The sequence below is a fragment of the Takifugu rubripes genome, chromosome 3 (assembly GCF_901000725.2).
Source record: "Takifugu rubripes chromosome 3, fTakRub1.2, whole genome shotgun sequence".
NCBI classification, from domain to species: domain Eukaryota; kingdom Metazoa; phylum Chordata; class Actinopteri; order Tetraodontiformes; family Tetraodontidae; genus Takifugu; species Takifugu rubripes.
This window is the reverse complement of record NC_042287.1, coordinates 4,860,544-4,881,423: the sequence shown is the minus strand read 5'-3', so window position 1 is coordinate 4,881,423 and position 20,880 is coordinate 4,860,544. Positions and strand designations below refer to the sequence as shown.

General features: G+C 40.9%; 1 protein-coding gene and 1 long non-coding RNA gene across 2 annotated transcripts in view; both read left to right on the top strand.

Annotated features, from left to right (window-relative positions):
- Positions 1 to 10,120: 10,120 nt before the first annotated feature.
- On the top strand, positions 10,121 to 11,814 carry LOC115249177 (uncharacterized). The gene is made up of 3 exons (XR_003887884.1): positions 10,121 to 10,487; positions 10,783 to 10,947; positions 11,456 to 11,814. It is a non-coding gene; the product is annotated as an uncharacterized lncRNA (long non-coding RNA).
- Positions 11,815 to 12,177: 363 nt separating this feature from the next.
- ctnnbl1 (catenin, beta like 1) overlaps positions 12,178 to 20,880 on the top strand; it is a 31,380-nt gene continuing 22,677 nt past the window's right edge. Inside the window, exons 1-6 of the mRNA XM_003962995.3 lie at positions 12,178 to 12,348; positions 12,826 to 13,050; positions 13,984 to 14,090; positions 14,299 to 14,438; positions 14,716 to 14,813; positions 15,811 to 15,904. Of these exons, the coding sequence (XP_003963044.1) occupies positions 12,319 to 12,348; positions 12,826 to 13,050; positions 13,984 to 14,090; positions 14,299 to 14,438; positions 14,716 to 14,813; positions 15,811 to 15,904 (694 nt within the window). The 5' untranslated portion in view covers positions 12,178 to 12,318. The remainder of the gene's footprint in view (positions 12,349 to 12,825; positions 13,051 to 13,983; positions 14,091 to 14,298; positions 14,439 to 14,715; positions 14,814 to 15,810; positions 15,905 to 20,880) is intronic.

The following is a 20,880-nucleotide window of genomic DNA, read 5'->3' as shown; positions in this document are numbered from 1 at the left end:
ACATCGTAATTTCGTTCAGCCGGATCAAAACGGCGGGAAAAGTAGGCACATGGGTGAATCTTCTGGTCTGCCTCGGACCGCTGGGAGAGGACTGCCCCGATGCCCGCGTCCGAAGCATCGACCTCGACGATGAACTGCCGAGCGGGGTCTGGATGGGCGAGCACCGGAGCCGTCGTGAACCTGTCCTTGAGGGCCGAGAAGGCGGTCTCAGCCTCCGGTGTCCAGGCGAAAGGGCGCGAAGTGGAGGTGAGAGCGGAGAGAGGGGCAGCCACTTGACTGAACCCTTTGATGAACCGCCGGATGAACCCGGCGAACCCAAGGAACCGGCGAAGCTGAGTGCGGTCGGTGGGGCGTGGCCACTCCACCACAGCCTGGATCTTGGCCGGATCTGCGCGCACCCGCCCCTCCTCCACGATGTAGCCGAGGTACCCCACTGAGGCGGAGTGGAAGACGCACTTCTCGGCTTTGATGAATAGTCGGTTCTCCAAAAGCCGTTGTAGGACCAGGCGAACATGCTGGTGGTGCTCCTCCATGGTGCGGGAGAAGATCAAGATGTCGTCCAAGTAGACCACCACAAAGACGTTGATCATGTCCCGGAGCACATCGTTGACCAACTCCTGGAAGACGGCGGGGGCGTTGGAGAGGCCGAAGGGCATGACCAGGTATTCGAAGTGCCCGAGGTGTGTGTTGAAGGCGGTCTTCCATTCGTCCCCTTTCCTGATCCGCACCAAGTGGTAAGCGTTGCGGAGGTCTAACTTAGTGAACACCCGGGCATGAGTGAGAGGCTCGAACGTGGAACTCATAAGGGGAAGAGGGTACTTGTTCTTAACGGTGATGTTGTTAAGTTTGCGGAAGTCGATGCAGGGCCTCAGGCCGCCATCCTTCTTGGCTACAAAGAAGAAACCTGCAGCTAAGGGGGATGACGATGGTCTTATGATCCCAGAGGCAAGGGATTCAGTGATGTAGTTGCGCATCACCTCCTTCTCTGGGATGGAGAGATTGTAAAGTCGACCCGTGGGGTAGGGAGCCCCGGGGAGGAGGTCGATGGGGCAATCATAGGGCCGGTGAGGGGGAAGGGACAGAGCATTGTCCTTACTGAACACTGGGGCTAAATCATTGTAGATAGGGGGAACACCAGTGAGATCCGGGGGAGTGAGCGCGGGCCTGGGATTACTGGATGGAGAGGGGGCGGAGCGAAGGCAGTTGGCGTGACAGGCCACGCTCCACCCCAGGATCCGACCCGAAGTCCATGAGATGTGGGGGTCGTGCCTTTCCAACCACGGTCTTCCTAACACGAGTGGAGCGGTGGGGGCGTGCAAAACCAGGAAAGGTGTACTCTCTATGTGATTACCCGAGAGTGTTAGGGTGAGTGGGATGGTGCGATGCGTGATGTTACCCAGAGAGCGGCCATCGATCGCCTGGGAGGACAGGGAGCGATCGAGAGGAACCAGGGGAATGCCAGCTTGACGCGCGAGAGAAAAGTCCATCAGGGACTCATCAGCCCCAGAGTCAATGAGAACACTCACTGGAATAGACTCCTTATCCCAGGAGAGGGTTGCGGGGAAGAGGCGGTTGTGTTGCTCGGTGGGTTGGGGAATCACAGCTCGGCTCACCAGTACTCCCCCTACTGGTGAGCAGGCCCTTTTGGTCGGACGGGGCAGGCTTGGATGAAGTGGCCGTTGTTTCCGCAGTACAGGCACAACTGGTCTCGGAGTCTTTGCTCCCGCTCCTGCCGTGAGAGACGGGACCGGCCGATCTGCATGGGTTCCTCTCCGACTCTGGGGGAGGAGTGAGCTGGGGATTGCAAGAGGATGTGAGGAGGCGGGGCGGCAGTGCTGGTAAGGGAGAAGTCAGGGACAGAGGAAGTGCGGTGGGAGAGTTGGCGGGTAGAACCGCCCGCACGTTGGGCGCGCTCCTGGCGGCGCTCCCGTAGTCGTTCATCCATCTGGAGCGAGAGGGTGATCAGCTCGTTGAGTGACGAGGGGCGGTCTCTCACAATCAGGTCCTTGATTGCCTCACTCAGGCCCCGTCGATAGACGCTACGGAGCGCGGTCTCGCCCCAGCGGCTCTCTGCAGCCAGGATGCGGAACTCAAGGGTGTACTCCGCAACTGACCGTGACCCCTGCTGGAGAGCGAGCAGACGACTCGCGGCGTCTTCACCGTAGGTGGGGTGCTCGAACACAGCCTTGAACTCCCGTCGAAAGGCGCTGTAGTCTGAGGAGAGGCGGGGGTCCAGGTCGACGGCAGCTATGGCCCAGCTCAATGCCTTGTCGGCCAGGAGGGAGGTTATAAATCCAACCTTGGCCTCGTCGGAAACAAATCTGGAGGGCTGATGGCGGAAGAGCAGCTCACATTGGTGGAGGAACCCCTTGCCCAGGTCGAAATCCCCGCCGAACACACGGGGGCTGGCAAGGTTGGGCTCGGCTCGGGGAGAAAGCGGGGAGAGATGGTTCTGATGGAGCAGCCCCACCGGGGTCGCTGCCTAGCTTCTGAATAATGGAAGCCAAAACGGTTGCCATGGCGGACATCTGGTTGGAGAGGGCGGACAGGGTACTGGAGGTGGTCTGGGAGGAGCTCTGGAGCTCGGAAATCTCCCCCTGGATTGTGGGGAAGGCCTTGGTTAGCTCCGACTGAAGGGAGGAGAGCTGGGCAGAGTGGGCCTCCACTCTTCTTTCGAGGGGGGAGGGTAACGTGGGGGTCCTAGGGTCGCCCGGCTGCCCCGGGGTTCCACCTTGACTCATCTTGGCTTGATCTTTCTGTTACGCTCGAGAGGACTGGCGGTCAAGTGTGGCGGAACCCCAAAGAAGGCAGACAGACACGGGAATTAAAAAAGTAAACTCTGAAGGTTTAATGAAGCAAAAAAACCAGGAGGGAAGAAACAAAATGAGAGGCCGAGACAAACTATAGGTGCGTGATGCGGCAGACGAACCAAGTTCGAGATCCAGGGGCGAGAGTCTGTGGGAGAGTCCAAGTGTCCAGAGGATAGGAGAAATCCGTCCGAGGAAGAGGAAGAGGTCAGAGGAAGAGGGGCTAGGAAGGTTGCAGAGGAGTCTCTGGAAGACGCAGGGAGACGCAGGGAGTCGCTGGGGAGCCTGGAGAGATGCTGGGTCCACGGGACGTGTTGCCAAAAACATCAGTAAGATCAAGCACTGGCCTGAGTGCATAGGGGCCTTTTATGGGTGCAGAGTCGTTTGGGTGGATTGGGTGCAGCTGCAGGAGAGGGCCCAGGTGGTGGTGGTTGAGCTGATTGCCCAGGAGGAGGTGGGGCCAGAGTAGGAGTCACAACACATTCCAGAGGTAGGATGATTAGTTAGTGCAAATATGCCAACCCTGGGTTATTGGTGCTACAATTAAGTGTTGTGCATGTTGAACAATCTGACGGCAGTCAGTCTCCTCAACAGATGAAGACGACTTTGGCCCTTCTTGTACAGGGCGTCTGTGTTATGAGTCCAGTCCAGTTTATTGTTGAGATGAACACCCAGGTATTTGTACTCCTCCACGATCTCAATGTCCAAACCCTGGATGTTCACGAGTGCAATGTGAGAAGCCTTGCTACTGAAGTCGATCTACACCTCCTTTGTCTTGCTGGTGTTGATGCGTAGATCAAGGTAAATGGAGTATTGCTTTTGGTTGTAACTCCCAATACATAGGAAATTTACCTGCTTGACGGATGGTTGTTGTCTCTAAGTGCTTAATTCTTATCTAATCTATTTTAAACTATCTCATGAATGTAGACTGAGCATTAAAGGTTGTTGCAAAGAATTTTTTTCCCTGATTGTTGCATTTTAAAATTGATATTGTGGTCTAAAAAGTTGAAACTGTTACAAAAATATTAGAAGGTATGCCAAATCATTGCATGAGAAAGATAGTAATTGGTTACTATACAATCTATATGCACTGATTTTTTGTAAATGTAATTATGCTACCAAGTAACTTTGTTTAATGTGTTTGTAAAGGTTGGACCGCCTCTTGCCGTTGAAATCACTTTTCTCCTCCATTTGGATGATCAGTTTGAATTTCAGAAGGTGTCTTGACCATGTGTACAAGTCTCAGTGATTTGAGTTGTGACCATGTGTTTGACTGATTAGCTATTGTGTCAACAAGCAATTGAAAAGTTGTACCTAATAAAGTCACCAGTATATGTATATTAATTTGTTGGTCAGCCAAAATCACTTATAGACAGTGGACAGTATATGTTATTCTGAAACCCTTGGTAAAAATATCTTATCATGTCTCCAAACCTCAGGTTTTCGTTACACGACAGAATAGTATTATCCCAGATAACTTTTTGCAGGACTCATACTAGGCTTATAATGGCTTTTTAGATTAACACAAGGCACAGCAGGGGAAATAATTTAATTAACTTTCATGTTGCTAAAGGGCTACTAATCCACATAAAGCACTCTTGTCAGTATCAGTTTCATTAGGCTTTTTTGTATCACATATTCTGTTTCCACCCCCACCCCAAGTATGTGTAAATGTGGGGGGGTGTGCAAGCTGTTACCCTCTATCAGCAAAGGACCTGGGCCACTGCCACAGCACACCAAAGCCATCTTCTTTATATCTTTATAATGGAGATAAAAAGAGTTTGTCTGCTCCTCCTCTCACTATCTTTTCTCGTCAGCTCTTCTCTCTCGCCATACAAAGTTCTGTCCTCCCCATACGAATCTTTCATATATTCGTCTCATTCTGTGCTGTTTAATATTCTCATTGTCTCTATAACATTTTTTGTCAGGTTTGAACCCCAGGCAATGATATGGAACTCATACATATGCCTTCAGGAATCATAAATTTTGATGATAAACAATATGACATCAATCAAACATGATCAATGTTTGCTCAAGTCTTTTTTTAAAGGGCATATTTCTGGGGATTCTCCAAATTATTTATATATTATATTATTATATAGAGTGTCGCCCCCCCACACTACTGTTGTCCATAATGAAGATAATTGGTGTCCCAAATCCATATCACACCAACGTGCAAAGCTCCTAGAACTCCTTGAATGCTAGGGAAAAAGCTTTGGTAACTGAAATTCTGTTTTTATTGGCTTTGGAGACAAAGCTGGATGAGATCAGTGGCATGTTTCCATTTTTTTGCTGATATCAAAGCAATATTTTGTCAATGATGTCCATTGATCACTTATTGTAACAATATCTTTGATTAATTGTTTGCCTGGCTCATTGAGTTTATTTGTATAAATAAAAATAAGTTGTTTCTTTGTAGCAGTGCCACCATCTGGTACAATATTTGTTGAAAGTTGTTATTTTCTATCAGCGTAAGTTTTAAATATTTTTCAGCAGTCTAAACATGACTTGCGATTCAACGATGCATGCAACATAGGCAGTTGCAGAGCTGAGTGATTAATGGAGAAGGAAATCTTTGGGCTGCCTTGTTTGGAAAAACAGTTAGCAGAAATGGAAGAAATTCAAAGAGTCTCCAGGTAGCCAGCTGTGTCCTGTCATCCTGTTGTGGTGAAACACCTGTGCTGCCTGTTTCATATCAGTCAGGGTGTTATATAATTGTATGCTAGCTCACACAAATTTGCCTGTGTGATTAATAGAGCATCTACATCTACAACTGACTTTTGATTAATTGTTGATTTTACCTATTACAAATACAGACTTTTCTAACAATAGAACAGTTGCAGTGTAGAAAAGCAACTGTATAGTTCTTTGCTGTTTATTCCGCAAAATTTGTTTGAAAAAACAAACAAACTAAAAAGCAGCCCAAAACAATGCATTTTAAGCTTTTGGATTATTATACCATTCACCTTAATAATATAGCATTGCAATCAGTTTAGGAAGGTAAATGAAGTGGTATGGTGGTAAAGTATATAAGTGGTGTGGTGGTAAACAAAAATGCAAAGGAAGATTCTCCAGCTCTCTTAACAAATTGTCTTTTTTGAGGTGAACCCACTTCCTATTGCTGGAAACAGATCCAAAAATTTTAAAGTTATAGTCTAATAACTGCGCAGAGTATGCTTGTCCTGAAACCCTGCTCAAGATCAAATACCAAGCTTCAGGAGTCTGCCTTTGTGGCCTATGTCTCCCCTCATCACAGAACCACCAATATCACAGACCATCTATGGTTGATATCAACGAAACTTATCCTCCTATGGCTGGAAAAAGAAAGGTCTGATACTAAGCACACGGCCACATGATACCCAGACAGTCAAATAAAGGGCCAATCAACTCCGTACCTACAAACTCCATGGAATGTCTGTGGCTGCATGGCATCAACAGGGGTCTGTGCTAAGACCAAAAATGAAGACACCCCTGTGGTGGCGGAAAAGCTGCAGGTTCATTTCCCATTTTCAAGATTCAGACTGACAAACTGCTGATGGCTAATCACCCAGCTATCACAATGGTAGATAAACCAGAAGAAAAGGCGGTAATGATGGATTAAACATTTCCACTGGTCTGACAGCTGCATCTGAAGGAGAAATACTTTTTTTTATTTAGGCTTTTCTTTTTCAAGGGTCGCCACAGTGATTCAACTCTCTCCATCTAACCCTATCCTGTTCATCATCCTGCCTCCCAGCAACTACCTTCAGGCTCTTTTTTACTAAATTGAAATGTCTAAACAATCATGTCTTTCTATATCTATGCATGGCCTTTCTGGCTATACCTCAAACATGCACTCCCTCATTTTCATATTTCTCTGTGTCAATCAGAAAGAATCTCAACATTTTCTCATCTGCGACCTCCAGCTATACCTCCTGTCCTTTCCTCACTGCCACTTTCTCCAAAGTTGTACCAAATTCTTTCCATGTATTAACTTCTTAAATTAACAAACACATGAAATTTGTTTTGTTAATGAGTTAACCTCAACAATTGTGTGTTGAGACTGAAAAAGCCTTCTAAAATAAGTTTCAACAATGCCTGTAGTCAGGGATGGGCAAAAATACATCAAAATGTGATCCAAATAAAATACCAAATACCCAAGCCTATGGGATAGAGCGTGCACAAGGAAACGTTCTACATTACTGAACCTGGGCCTAAGTTTAAACAAAACCACCCTTGGTAGCATCTTTTAGCCTACTTAACAAAGGCTGGTCTCATCTTCTTAACCGCTTTTTCCCTTTTGGGGTCATGAGGAAGGTACACAGTGGGTGAAGACAGGGTCCACCCCTGGATGAGTTGCCCTTTATGAGCATTTGTGGGTCCGGTAACTTGCTCAAGAGTACCTCAGCAGTGCTCCAAAGATTTTCTGGCACCTCCTCTTCTACCAGAACAATTTTCATGCTTTGTCTGCACTGGGGCGCAAACTGAGAACCCTCGGCTTCTCAGCTCAGTTCCCAACTGACTGAGCTATCACCGCCCACACTTATCAAAAGAACCTGTTTTTATTCAGCATTTCTTTATTTAGCTTCTATCAGCATTTTAGTAACCATTTATCAAGCAAAACAAATCAGGGTCTACCATTTCAATCATCTATGAGGAACATGAATGTCCATTTCTGCATTAAATTTTGATCAAATCAACAATCAAGATGCATCCAACTGGGTTTGGAATTGTGATTCCTGGGTATATACAGTATATATGTATAAATACTGGGTCCACCGGACTGATGGTCTTTATCAACTAATCATCAAAGCAGCTAATCAAGACATAGTTTAAACATGAAAAGTCATTCACAATTGGTAAAGTACATTATACATTTCAATATTTATGGGGTGTATAATTACAAAAAAAGTTGCTAAATTATGCTTTTCAGCACAATTTACTTTTTAAACAAGGCTGTCAGATGATGTCTTTATAAATCCGGCAAACCAGAATATCTGCTCAAATGGAACAGAATGGTTGTGATGGCCCTCACAAACAATTGTTTGATGAGAGGACATTGGTTGCTTTACTGCATGTCCTTCCTTTTGTCCTCAACAAAATGAATTGCTTGAATCTCCTCCTTACTTCTGAAATATCTCAACATCTTCAGTGAAGATGGAAAAACTCCTCTTATATTAAATTGACATTAAACTGAAAAGAAACTCACCCAGAACTCAAACACTTCATGGTTGAGAGAAATAATATTAGAAATAAAGTAGCAACATTAATGCACTCATCTTCAACAACCTACACAGTCAGACATCAACAAGCCCAATTAGCCTACATCTGATGACACCACCTAGGTAATTCCTTTAAATCCGCAGCAACACCACAGGTTCTAATGAACTATAAGATCCACAAGAGACACCATTGTGAAGTATTTTCACAACAATGGCAACTAACGCTCCTCAGTTGAGGATTTTGTAACGTGTATAGCGCAGTGATTTTTGTACAGCAAATTGTATTGATAGTGAGTGTAACAGAGGGTGCAGAGCAAGTACACTGTCTGTGTAAATGTAATGTTGGATTCATACATCTGACTCTAAAAGTCAGGTTGGTCCAACATTTTACCTCATGACAAAATATTAATCCACTCCCATCATGACTCAGTGCAGACTTGCTAAAAATGAGGCTTGCCACATGTCTTTTGACATCAGGAGAACATGAAAACTCTAACACGGAGCATGAAAATGGAACCTACATGATTTGAGTTGACAGTGTGAACCATTTTGTCACCTTTGAAATTGCTTTTGTCAATAAAATGATTGTTTCCAGGGACCTGTGCTGTGGGTAGTCAAGGAAATAACACTCCATGAGCCACACTTGGAATTGTTCATGAGCATATTTGAAAGTCGTTGAGCCTCCAATATTAGTTCTTCATTAATCAAAAGATTCTGGGCAAACATTGGCTTTCATCCATCTTGCACCGGTCAAAGAAATTCACCTCAGGAGGCTGAGTACGAATGCCCCAGCTGTCCCTCTTATTCGTGACCACAACTCAGACTAGATACACTACTGGTGCTGGAATTACCGAGGTTGCTTTCACCAGACTTGTACTCCAATGGATCCTCATTAAAAGTTACAGTGTGTAATCATCCCCATTACAGGGCCTCAGAGGTGTCTAGTAGTATTCGCCTGAATGAGACATCACTGCCCCCAGACAGCCAGAGATTGTCTCAAGGTTATCTTGAGTCACCAATGCAGGCTCAAGAGTGGACAGCACCTGCGTGGGGTTTGGGACTGATAAATGCACATGTCTCCAGAGGTCACTGCTGGTTTGCATGTATTAGCTGTAGAATTTCCACAGTTTCCAATTCGAGTGATTTCAAAGAAAGCAAAATTGATTTAATGAGCTATTTTCCATTTCACTATACCCATCTCTGCATTGCTAGATGAGCTAACTAGGCTCAATCTTTGAGAAGAGCATTTGCCATTAGAGGATCAACCAGGGAGAACATGGAGGTCTAGAAATTCCCGAAGGTCGTTGAAGAAAAGGAAAGAACACCCTTTCCATCCATCCATCCATCCATCCATCCATCCATCCATCCATCCATCCCTTGCAGGCTGAGGGGGGTGGAGGAGCTCACCTCCCTTGCCATGTGCAAGAGTTGAGAGAAATGTGTTTCTAAGAAGAACAACAGTTCAACAGGACCCGGAAGACATATCTGCCAGGCAAAGGGAGGATGACTGGGACAGACAGAGCATCTCTGTGTCTGTACTATGAGTTAGGCGCAGGCACCACTGGAAAGCACTGCACGGCACCTTGGACGCAGTCACAGGGAACTGTATGCGTGATAATCTGTCTGCATGCACTGGGCAGGCCCTCCAAGAGTAAGTTGGTCATTGTAAAGTACTGTGTACACAAGATGGGCCACACCACTTGCAGCTCACCATGTGAAATGAGATTTGTAGAAACCTGGTCAGAACAGACCCTTGAGTGAAAAGTTGAATTTCTTCAATATCCGAAACCTCTAGACCAGTGGTTCGATCGAACCCCAGGGGTTCGGCAAGTTCAGTCTCAGGGGTTTGACGGAGGTCAAGGCACACACCACTCATATGATTTCATAATGTACCCTGTTATTGCAAAGAAAGCCCTGGAGATTTTTATACCATTTGTTTCAACATATCTTTATCTCGAGCAACCTTTTCGAGGATGCTGAACATAAAAACAGAGAAAATTAACAGACTTTGCAAAAATGATCTGAGAGTGTCACTTGCCTAGGTGAAGCCACGCATTTCTGAACTGGTCTCTCAAAGGTAACAGCAGACGTCACAGTGATTTGCAGTAAGTATTTTTGCTTTTGTGTAAAAATCAAGTGCTGCTGGTTTTGTTTTTTGAACACATTGTGGTTAGTGCACGGTTCATTTAATGCACCAGTAAAACGTAACTATGTCTTGAATTTGAAAAAAACCTCACATTTTATTTTTCAATAAAGAAGGGTTTGGTGAATGCGCATATGAAACTGGTGGGGTTCAGTACCTCCAACAAAGTAATGAACCACTGCCCTAGACCAACAGGAGGGTAGAACTTGTTAGCCTGTCCACTCACCATTCCTTGGACCTGGCACACATGTTAGAATAGCTTAATCCATTCAGTAGAGAGCCCCAAGCAGAATTTTTCTGTCTGGACCTCCATACCTGCCACATACCAATGCCCAGGTTGGTCCAACCCACCTTGCACTATTAACTTTACGTCCTGAAATTGGCAAGGGGGTGTATTGTCATTTTGAGAAAATGGATGCAAAATAGAAAACACAGTTTTTCTCACAACACTATTTCATCATTCGTCTGCAAGCAATTTTTTTTCCTGCATCATCAAGATAATTTAATTTTACAATCACAAAAGCTGCATTTGCATATTCCTGCTTACATACAGGAAAGGGATGAGATGAATGGCAGTAGATTGCCTCACCTCATCTCACCTCACTGATTGTGACTAAATCTTTTTTTGCAGAATACTTGGTACTTGTGTTGGTACTGATGAGCTGAACTTTTTTTGAGAGTGCGGATCAATGTGCAAATGGCGGATTCATATGTTTAGAAATTGCTTAAGGGTTGGTGCCTTTCCAGCCACAAATCCTATAGCCATTTCACAGGATTTTGACGACAGTGGATAAAGGTAAGTTGGTTGACAGCAAATTATGTTTAGGCAAGTATTTCAAGGTGCCCATTAATACACAATTTTTAAAAAAATGGATCTGTAAAAATCCAAATGCTCCAGCTAAAAGACACAATAATAGTTTTTATTGAGACAAAACCTGCTAATATGAATATTAAAAGACATTTCCCATGGTCTCCTGCAGCAAATAGTTTAAACTGATATATTTTACAATATGAACCTAATCAGTATAAAATCTGTAGAAAGATGAATTAGGATTTAATAAGTATTTAATGCTCATTCTTATTGTCTACTATTATATAATATAATAAAATCCTATCACTTGATATGGGTAAAATTCTTGAGTACAGTTGTCAACTTCATAAAAAAAAAAAGTCCAATTAAGTGACGCTTCCTCTCCGTGTAGCTGTGGGATTTACATATAAATTTTTCTTTCTAGCTATCTTGCTTCTTTTCATTTCACCCTGTTTCTTTCCTTTGATCATTGACGTCTTCCTCATTTCTGCAGGAACGACAAGCTTGACTGCTTTGCAAAGACCTTCCTTTTAAATGGCTCTATTGCTCTACTGTCACAGATCACTGACCACACACTAGAGTGGCAACGGAACCTTCTACACCATGTATAATTCCTATGTTTCCTGTTAATTCGCATTAAAAATGTGATTTTCTGCCTCACTTGAACAATAAAACAGCTTGGCATATAAGTCTGTGTTGTATAAGGTATGAAAATGAAGAAAAATAATTGTACCATAATGAACTGGAATTCTTTATTTGGAATTGATGAGCAGGCAGTCATATTAAATGGGTGTAAACTTGGATTGCAAGCAAGCTACAGAAATAAAATATTTGACAATATATGCTGTAGATCAAGGGGTCAATGCAAATAGCAATTTTGGAAATGTTTAATGCTAAACTGGAAAGACATGAAACAACACAATGCTAAATAAACAAAACACCTGAAAAATTCTCAATCAGTAGCATTTTCATTATGCTGCTTGAAATTATTTCTAATTATTTATATTTGTCTCGATTTTCTACGTCCCCCTCTTTCATCAAGTGTGTGTGTACGTGCTCACCCAGCCTGGGTGGTTGTTAATTTGTTTTAATTAGATTAAATAATACATTATCCCGTTGATATAAACTATACATTTCTTTCTTTGAAAAATGATGTCTATACCAAGTCCAGTATGTCTTATGGACATTCACAATAGTGTTTCCGACAATATCTCGCTACGACAGTGAACAAAATCGCTTTACGGCAAGCATGTGTGTATGCCGGGAAGCTTGTTGTTAACTGTTAGCCGTTGTTGTGTCATATTACTATCGAAAGTTTAAGTACCTTTGCGCTCAGGCTTTGAAAGATTTGAAGAGATGGATGTTGGAGAGCTTCTTAAATATCAGGTAAACATTTTATCCTGCTTACCGTTGTTAAAAAACCCGAACGCAACTCTCTTTCGGATACAGGCGAAGGATATAGCTAGCTTGCTGCTATAAGACAACGTTGCAAATATGTAAAGTTTTACTTTGTTTTCAAAGCTATTTTCTTATTGCGTTCGTTTGCCAGATGTGTCATCTTCCTCGTAGACCTCGTCAAATGCCAGCTGACTTATTGGGATGTAGATTATTCTTATCCATAAATGACTGTCGCAGTTAGCATTTCAGCAGGTTGCCACTGGATTAAAGAATCTTCATACAGAACTAATCTCTACTAAAAGTTTTGTAAAGTCTTATGTAAGGGAATTGCAACCCAAGCAAAGTCGCTGAGGTCAACGTTTTTGGACATGTGAATTTAGGATTTAGCTAAACCCAAACATGTTTGTTGGTGATTTCATTAGGACATTAAAGAAACACATTTACCCATGTGCTTTAATATTTAAGCCTGACAGAGGAGCAAAGCGTCCCAGGGCCGAGGAGAAAGGAGCAGCCTTAGGGGACGAAGAATCGAGAGGAGGAAAGCATCAAAAAGGACACAGTGCAAGATACCGGGAGGCAGCATCATTGGCAATTGAAATTGGAGGTGAAATGAGGGAAAATGAGGAGATGAATGAAGAAAAAAAGATTATCCTGGAAAAGCTATTGGACCGGGATGAAGAGGAACCAGAGGTGGGTGAACATATTTTCAATATTTCAACTAGTTTTGTCCGTTCAAAACAGTCGTTCATTTATATTTTGCATTGTTTTGAGGTATCTTACATTTTTTATGGTTCAATTCTTTTTCTTTTTTTTTTACACATGAAAAGAACCACATTCTAAATGTATTACTATTTAGTATTGCCATAGATGTTATTAAATAGCTAGTGTTCACCGATAATAATAAGGGTCTTGCAACAGTCTGTCATGTGTGCAACTGTTGCTCATTGATGTTAGTATCTCAGCAGTGATGTAGGCCTACATTTTGATGTATTGACAGAATTGTATTACTAATTACAATTAAACTGTAGGATGTATATGAAAAATTGATTGTCTATCTTAAACATGTAGGGTGGCATTGTCTGGATTTTTTAGGTTTGCATTTGATCCTGCTACTTTTGTTAAATATTTGTGCGTTTCTAAGAGAGAAAATTGAAAAACAATGCTAAAATTTAATTTATATTTTGTTTTTTGTTTTTTCCTAAAAGATATGTTATAATGTAAAATAAAGCTATGTTTTTTGAAAGCTTTGGGGAAGCACCATAACAGAAGCCATGCTAATGTCTTCTTGGTGATAATCATATTTACATAATGGACAAAGGACAAGGTAACTGTGTAAATGGATTAAGGTCCATTGTTTTAAAAAAAACCTACATTAACTGTATCACCAGAAAAGAAAATATTTATAGCAAGCAAGTGCTATACCCTTCCAATATGGGACAAGCATAATATACCGATACTGTCATGAACTTCAAAGTTTGTCAGGATTTAACTCAAAATAAAGCTGAGAATGACATCGTTATACTAGCTGATTTGCTGTTGGTGTCATTGCATTATTGTTTTTTACATCAGACTTATGAAAAGCTTCTGATTTCCTTTTGTTTTCTTTACCTGCTAATCAAACAGGCAGAACCAGTGGATGAGAGTTCGGTGAAGAAAATGATTCTGACCTTTGAGAAAAGGTCGTACAAAAATCAGGAACTGAGAATAAAGTTTCCAGACAGTCCAGAAAAGTAAGACTGTTTCCAGTATTTTCTCTTTATGTGGTTAATCTTTAATAAGCAAAATATAATGCAAATGAATGCAAAGAACATTTCGTATTAGCCTCACTGTCACAAAAAAGTTTGTACAGCAGTGAGTAGTCACTGAATTCTTGTGCATGTTGATATGACAGACCAATTCAGAAAAGCTCTAATTAAACCTTCCTGCTCATTTTACCAGGTTCATGGAGTCTGAGTTGGATCTAAATGACATTATTCAAGAAATGCATGTAATTGCCACAATTCCTGAACTCTACCATCTGCTGGTGGAGCTTCATGCTGTCCAGTCATTGCTTGGTCTTCTCAGTCATGAAAACACTGATATCCTTTCATTTAAAATACTGTTTTTGTCAGCTATAAAACCAAAATTGTATTTCTCTTACTTTGTACAGTATGATGGCACCCGTAAGTATGAGTTGGATGAAATGGTAGACAAAGTCAAACAAGGTCAAATGTGTTGCTAATTTTACAAAATGCATTTTTTTAAGAGGCTGAGCAGATGGTTGCTACATTGGTTTTACATATGTCCATTTATTGCCCTAATGTTGTGTAACCGATCAACATACTTTGATGCTTATTCACCCTTAACTTGAAAAACATGTTGCCATAGCTGTGGTGGACCTGCTGCAGGAGCTGACAGATATTGACACACTCCATGAGAGTGAGGAGGGTGCCGAGGTTCTTATAGATGCTCTGGTGAGTACATCAGGTGGTGGTCAAGCATTTTGTCATGCATCATTTATGGTATCAGCGTATGTATTGCAGCCTTTTCATGAGCTCTTATTTATAACATTAACTCTATGTATCACCCAAAAAACAATCCTGAAGATTTTTGTCCTATGTGAATCAATATTACAGCGATTTTGCTGAGAGCTACTTTTACTGTTTGTCAAGTACATGTATTTTGCAATTTAATGGAATACATTTATATTTAGGAGATAATAAGAATAAGAATTTGGCAAATGGAAATAAATATGGTTATGACATTTCATCCCACATATTATAATGAATTTTCTGTCTCTGCTTCAGTTTTATCCTTATTTTGTTACGGCGATCACCATGTCAGTTCTTTGATCAATGTGTTTTCTTGGATGTGCTTGATGCCATTTTATATTTGATGGCAGTGTTTTTCAAATTTACTTCACCAAAGTATACATCTCTCACACTTGCCTTCAGATTCTTCCAATTTACAGCTAATTTAATACATACATGCATACTTGCATAGACTGATTTATAAAATAAGATGGCTGCAGTGTATTTTACATGTTTGTGATAAACTGGGAGGGTATATACATGACATAAATGCAATCTGCTTAAACTTCATTGCTTTTTTTTCTCGGTTTATTGTGTCTGGCTCCTTTGTACTTGTTACCAGTCCAATTGTCCTTGATAAAGTGAATAGAAATGGTTCACAGTCATCTTTGTTAGTTCGTAACGCTTTGTCACTTTTCCCTGTGCTTTTTCCCATCTGTATTGCTCTGTTTACAGTCAGACACCAGCTTGTATAGGTTTTGTTTATGAGGGCACATGTTTCTTTTATCTGAAAATACAAGAGGATATTCAAAATAAGAAAAAAAAAATCCAAACTGTTTCTACCCCACAAAAAACACAATTTCTCTTCTCTTTCCTGTTTGAGACGCATGTATGAGCTTCTCTCCAAAGTCTAATTTGATATTCATCTTACATACTATAGTTGGAGGGTCAGGTGGTGGCCTTGCTGGTGCAAAATATGGAGCGGCTGGATGAAACCGTTAAGGAGGAAGGCGATGGTGTCCATAATACACTGGGTAAGGACCACAGTTTGTTCTCTTTAACTTGTTATATGCTACCACAGTGTCTTGATATACAGTAAATATATTTAGAGCTGTTTGTATGTCTTGAGCAAACATTCTTCAAAATATGACCTTAATATTATTTATTATATAATACTGAGTATTTTTATAGTTTAGATAAGGGTGTAACATTATTTAATTGTTTGTCATTAAATGAGTTGTGAGGCTTCGATGCTGCTATATATCCACGCATTCATCTAAATCTGCATGATTTTACATGTAAAAAAACGTTATATTACAAACCATATAATACTTGTACTTATGCACATTTCAAATGTGCATCACTGAATTGGAATTTAATCTAGTGTCTCATCATTGTGAGCATGACTGTTCAATAATAGCATGTGCATTCAGATAAATCCCAATTAAATGGATTTCTTATAGTCTGTTGCTGGAATAATGAGTCCAGTCAAAGAAAAAAGAAATCGTTAGTTTATGTCCCATTATAAACAAGTATCATTAGTTTGAAATGGAAGCAATTACCGGTATAGTTGATGACAACACCACAAGTTGGTAACTCAGTGCTTCTGTGGTCGGTCACATGAAAGAATGCGACATTACATCTATACCGCAAAATAGAAATTTAAACGTGCCTGTTGTAAATGTCAGAAATTTAGAAGACATTTTGGAAACTCACTTTGAAACAGATGAATTAATAATTAATTTTAATTTACACAAAATGTGCAAATGAACTGAAAAATGACCATTTCATTCCTACAGTCTGTTGGAGAGATTTGTGAACATCTATATAGTAGAATATGTCCACCTGCAAATAGTACAAGGTTATTTTTGGCATTTTTTGTTTTCAAAATAATTTCTCACTATGGCTTTTCTCAGCTATATCCGCTTTGATATCAAATTGTTATTTTCCACAGGAAATAGTTTCCCATCATGTGCTTGTTGCTGAAACATTGCTGGAAATCAGTGGGAAGGACAGCATGATCTCGTTATAAGTTTACTAATGAACAACTATACATTTTATATGGAATAGATTTCTGACACTTTGCTTATTTGAGAAGAAGCTGTTAGCAGAAAGACAATGACCTGCCGATGCAAACCAGAGTTTTTGACATTTATTATTTTCCACATAGCCCAGTATTACGAACTAAAGATAAGCTCATACTGTAATAAGAATTCAGTTACATGTAATATGATAATATTACACCTAAGTGAGAGACAGCAACATTACCTTTTATAGATTAAAGTGTGAGATGAAGAAGTAGTCCTAACTATACTGAAATGCTGCTGCATATTACAAGCAGCTGATGTAATCTCAAGCAATCGATGCCACCTTTTTTCCAGCGAACTAAATATGGCAACTCGAATACTTGGGGGAACAAAGGAATAACACCCTATCTTCGTGTTTTGGATGTTAACCCCTTTTAATATATTTGCTTTTATCACATTGGTTATTCGACTCTGGTGGAAGAATAACAACATGGACACAGTTATTACATCATTTATCCAACTGTGGTTAAGAAAAACTAAAAGACAATGGAAAACAACACTTTTCTCACTTCTATAAATATGATGATAAAAAGCCTAAGCAGAGTTGCTGAAGAATATCCTTACTGTGGCACAGAAACACACTGTGAATAACAACATAAAAAATTCACCTACCTTGTTAGGATTTTTATCATGCATACTCACTCATTTATATTTAAAACATAAGGGAAGACTAGCTGGGAAAGATTTCACTGCATTCTGCAGGCTTTGCAGAGACTAGTTTTTGGTCATACTGAACATATCTTTATTAAAAATATGATCTACATAGCCAATATGATGTTTTATGCGTGTCTGGAGAGAAAGGCAACAATATAATGACTGGAAGGTTAATGAACCTTAGACTGGGAAGTTTGAGATCTTGGGTTTGTCATGAGTTGTGAGTGTGGGTGTGTGTGCGTGGGTCTGTGCTGGTGTTTCATCTACTGATGCATCTATAAAGAGGAGATGGATAATATCTCATTTCGGCATCTGCTGCAAACAGCGGGTCTTGCATGTACATTTGGGACAAAGAAGCAAGTATTGTAAAAACAAAATAACCCATAGATGTGGGGGAATAGTTGATGATAAGAGTGAAACTTTGACCAACAAAAAGTTTATTTCTAATAGTTAGTTTATGTGATTATGAAAATGAACAATATGCAAATAGTTAAAGGAATGAATTTTTAAGGAAAATGACTTTTATGGCAATAAATGGGACATCAAGAATAATTGTTCCAACAGCAGTAATGACTAAGTTCAAGTTGCATATGGGAATAAACAGTACTGTGCAAATGTTTTAGGCACGTGTGAAAATATGCTGTAAACTAATGTTTTGAAAACAATGACCATTTTTCATTTTTATCAACGTACAGGTGAGCCAATGAAAGAAAAAAAATCAATTTAATATTTTGTGTTCCTACGGTTTAAACCAGCATCACTTCTTATACATACACTTGCAGAAAATCAGGGATTTTGTGGATCATAGTCGGGCACATGAGCAACAATTTATACCAAACGACTCCTAATGATTGACTTCACATCTAGATAGAAAAAGGAGGAGCAGCCAAATTCTGTGACCAAGGTGAGGTTGTGGAAGAGCATGTCAGCGTTCATTTGTGCATGGCTATCTGACCAGACTGAGCACAACAAGATGCAGGCTACAGCATCAGTAAGTGCCCCCCAAACAATGATTTCAAAGCAGACTGGGCTTTAAAGGTGAAGAAAGGTATGCTGAAGAGCACATTGAAGAAGCACAAAAGGCAGCATTAAACAATGCTGAGATGTTGTAGTCAACTGAGTGCAGCTAATGAGAAATGCATCAAGCTTATTTCCCTTTAAATGAAAGACGTGTAGCTGCATCGCCAGATCAGAACTGGGAGAAACCAGTGGGACCCAGGTACACCTGTTTCAGAGTGGTCTTCATGGAAGAGTTGCATTATTTTATTTCACACATGGAAACAAAGCCAAGGGACTTGATTTGCAGTGCAAAAAATGGCAATTGCTGTTCTAAAACAATGAGTCAAATTTGTTATATTTGGCTGTAGCAGATGGCTATTTGTTTTCCAACAGTCTGGATAGTGGTGCAATTTTGAGTATCTCCAGGCAACATTGAGCCATAATCAAACCTGCAGGGTTTGAGGATGCTTTTCTGTGAATAGAGTCGGAGATTTGGCACAATGCTGAGAAATACAAGCATATAATTCTTATCGTGCTATGTTGCCAAGGATGCATTTTTGGTTCCAGCTTTATTTTGTAGAAGGACAGTGACTCCCAACATTCCTAGTCGGTTTCATTAGGAACGTCCTTCAATGTAAAGATGAGCAGGAAGTCCTAGAAATGATGGCGTGTCCCCCGCAGCTAGGGGGCTCTACGTCATTGAATTATTTTGGGATTATACAAACAGACAAAGATTTATGGAGACCTACATACACAGAAGATCTAAGAATAAATGCCGTTTTGAAGGAAAAGGGTGGTCACAGAAAATTAACAAACTCTTTTAATTGATGAAAATATACTATTAAAACCTCCATTTATGAAAGCAATCTTAGTTTATCGTATTGTTTATAATTTATTTATAAAAGATGATATAAAATGGGGATTTTCAGTTTTATTAAGCAATATACGTATGTTAGCATATTTTTTCCTACTTTTTCATAGTCTCTTAATTGTCATTGACTAAGATAAGTAGTTTTTTAAATGTAATAAAACATCAAATTTTCTCTTTTTGACTGCTGTATCCCTTTTTGGGTCATGAGGTGGTGCTGCATATGGGCGAAGGAAGGGTACACCTCTGGACAAGTCCTTAGGTCACTGCAGGACCATTCGCTACCTTGCTCAAGCGGGTACCTAGACGTCCTTGCTCTTCCCCCTGCTACCAGAACATCTTCCATGTTTTGTTCACGCTGGTTCTTCAACCAACAACCCTCCGTTTTTCAGGCCAGTCCACTACAGACTGAGCTGCCGCCACCCCAAAGCATGAAAATGAGCAATTAATTATGTGAATGTTTTTAATAAGTGACTCAATACATTTTAATAGCTTTATAAAGTAAGAAACATGGTCAAAGATTAGGCAGACTGTCAAAGTCATGCACTCTCTACGAACCCCACATGAATCCAATTTATTTTTGTTTGTGTGTTTGTGTTCAGTGCGTTATTTGAGATGATTTCCTTCTTGTTGCCAGGTTAAGGCTAAGTGTCTGGAGAGTGGTTTATGTGTGTGTTTGGCTCTGTGTCTGTAAGTGTCGGTCATATAGTGAGAGCAGCATTTATGCATCAGCCATCTGAGTTTGTCTATGTGTGTGCTTGTGTGTGAATGTCTGTTATCAAGGGAACTCTCCAAGCTTGAATAAGCCTTTTGTCTGCTTTGGCTGCTCTCTGCTCTGAGCATGCTGTCCTCCAGGATGCTCTCTGTCTGCTCTGTTTGAATCACTGATAAAAGCCCTTCCTCTCTCTCCCTCGGCACCCATCCTCTCCATCACATTTTGTATTTCATTTTTAGTTTCCATCCTTTGTCTTTTTTTGTCTGGATGTTGCGTTTGTATTTGTTGTTCTCTATTAAACTGTATGTTATATATGCTGTCATGAATTTATCTTCATTACCTTTTATTTTAAAATTGCCAAAAATTGCAACTCCTGTGCCTCCTTGCCTTTCCTCCACCTCCTCCTCTCTATTTTCCCTTCTTTTGTCCCATAGGCTTTCCTTTCAGCAGCACCATACAATTATTGTTGTCCCCTTCTGAGACAATCTGCTGTGATGGAGATATCATGTGGCATCTTTAACATTGGATGTAGTTTAGCTTGAAAAGTGGCCGTATTGGTCTCATTGTTGCTCATCTAAAATTTGTCTGATTATGAAAAACAAAATGCATAGAAATCCTTGATCGATCAATCAATCAATCAATCTTTATTTATATAGTGTCTTTTACAATCAAAATTGTTTCAAGGCG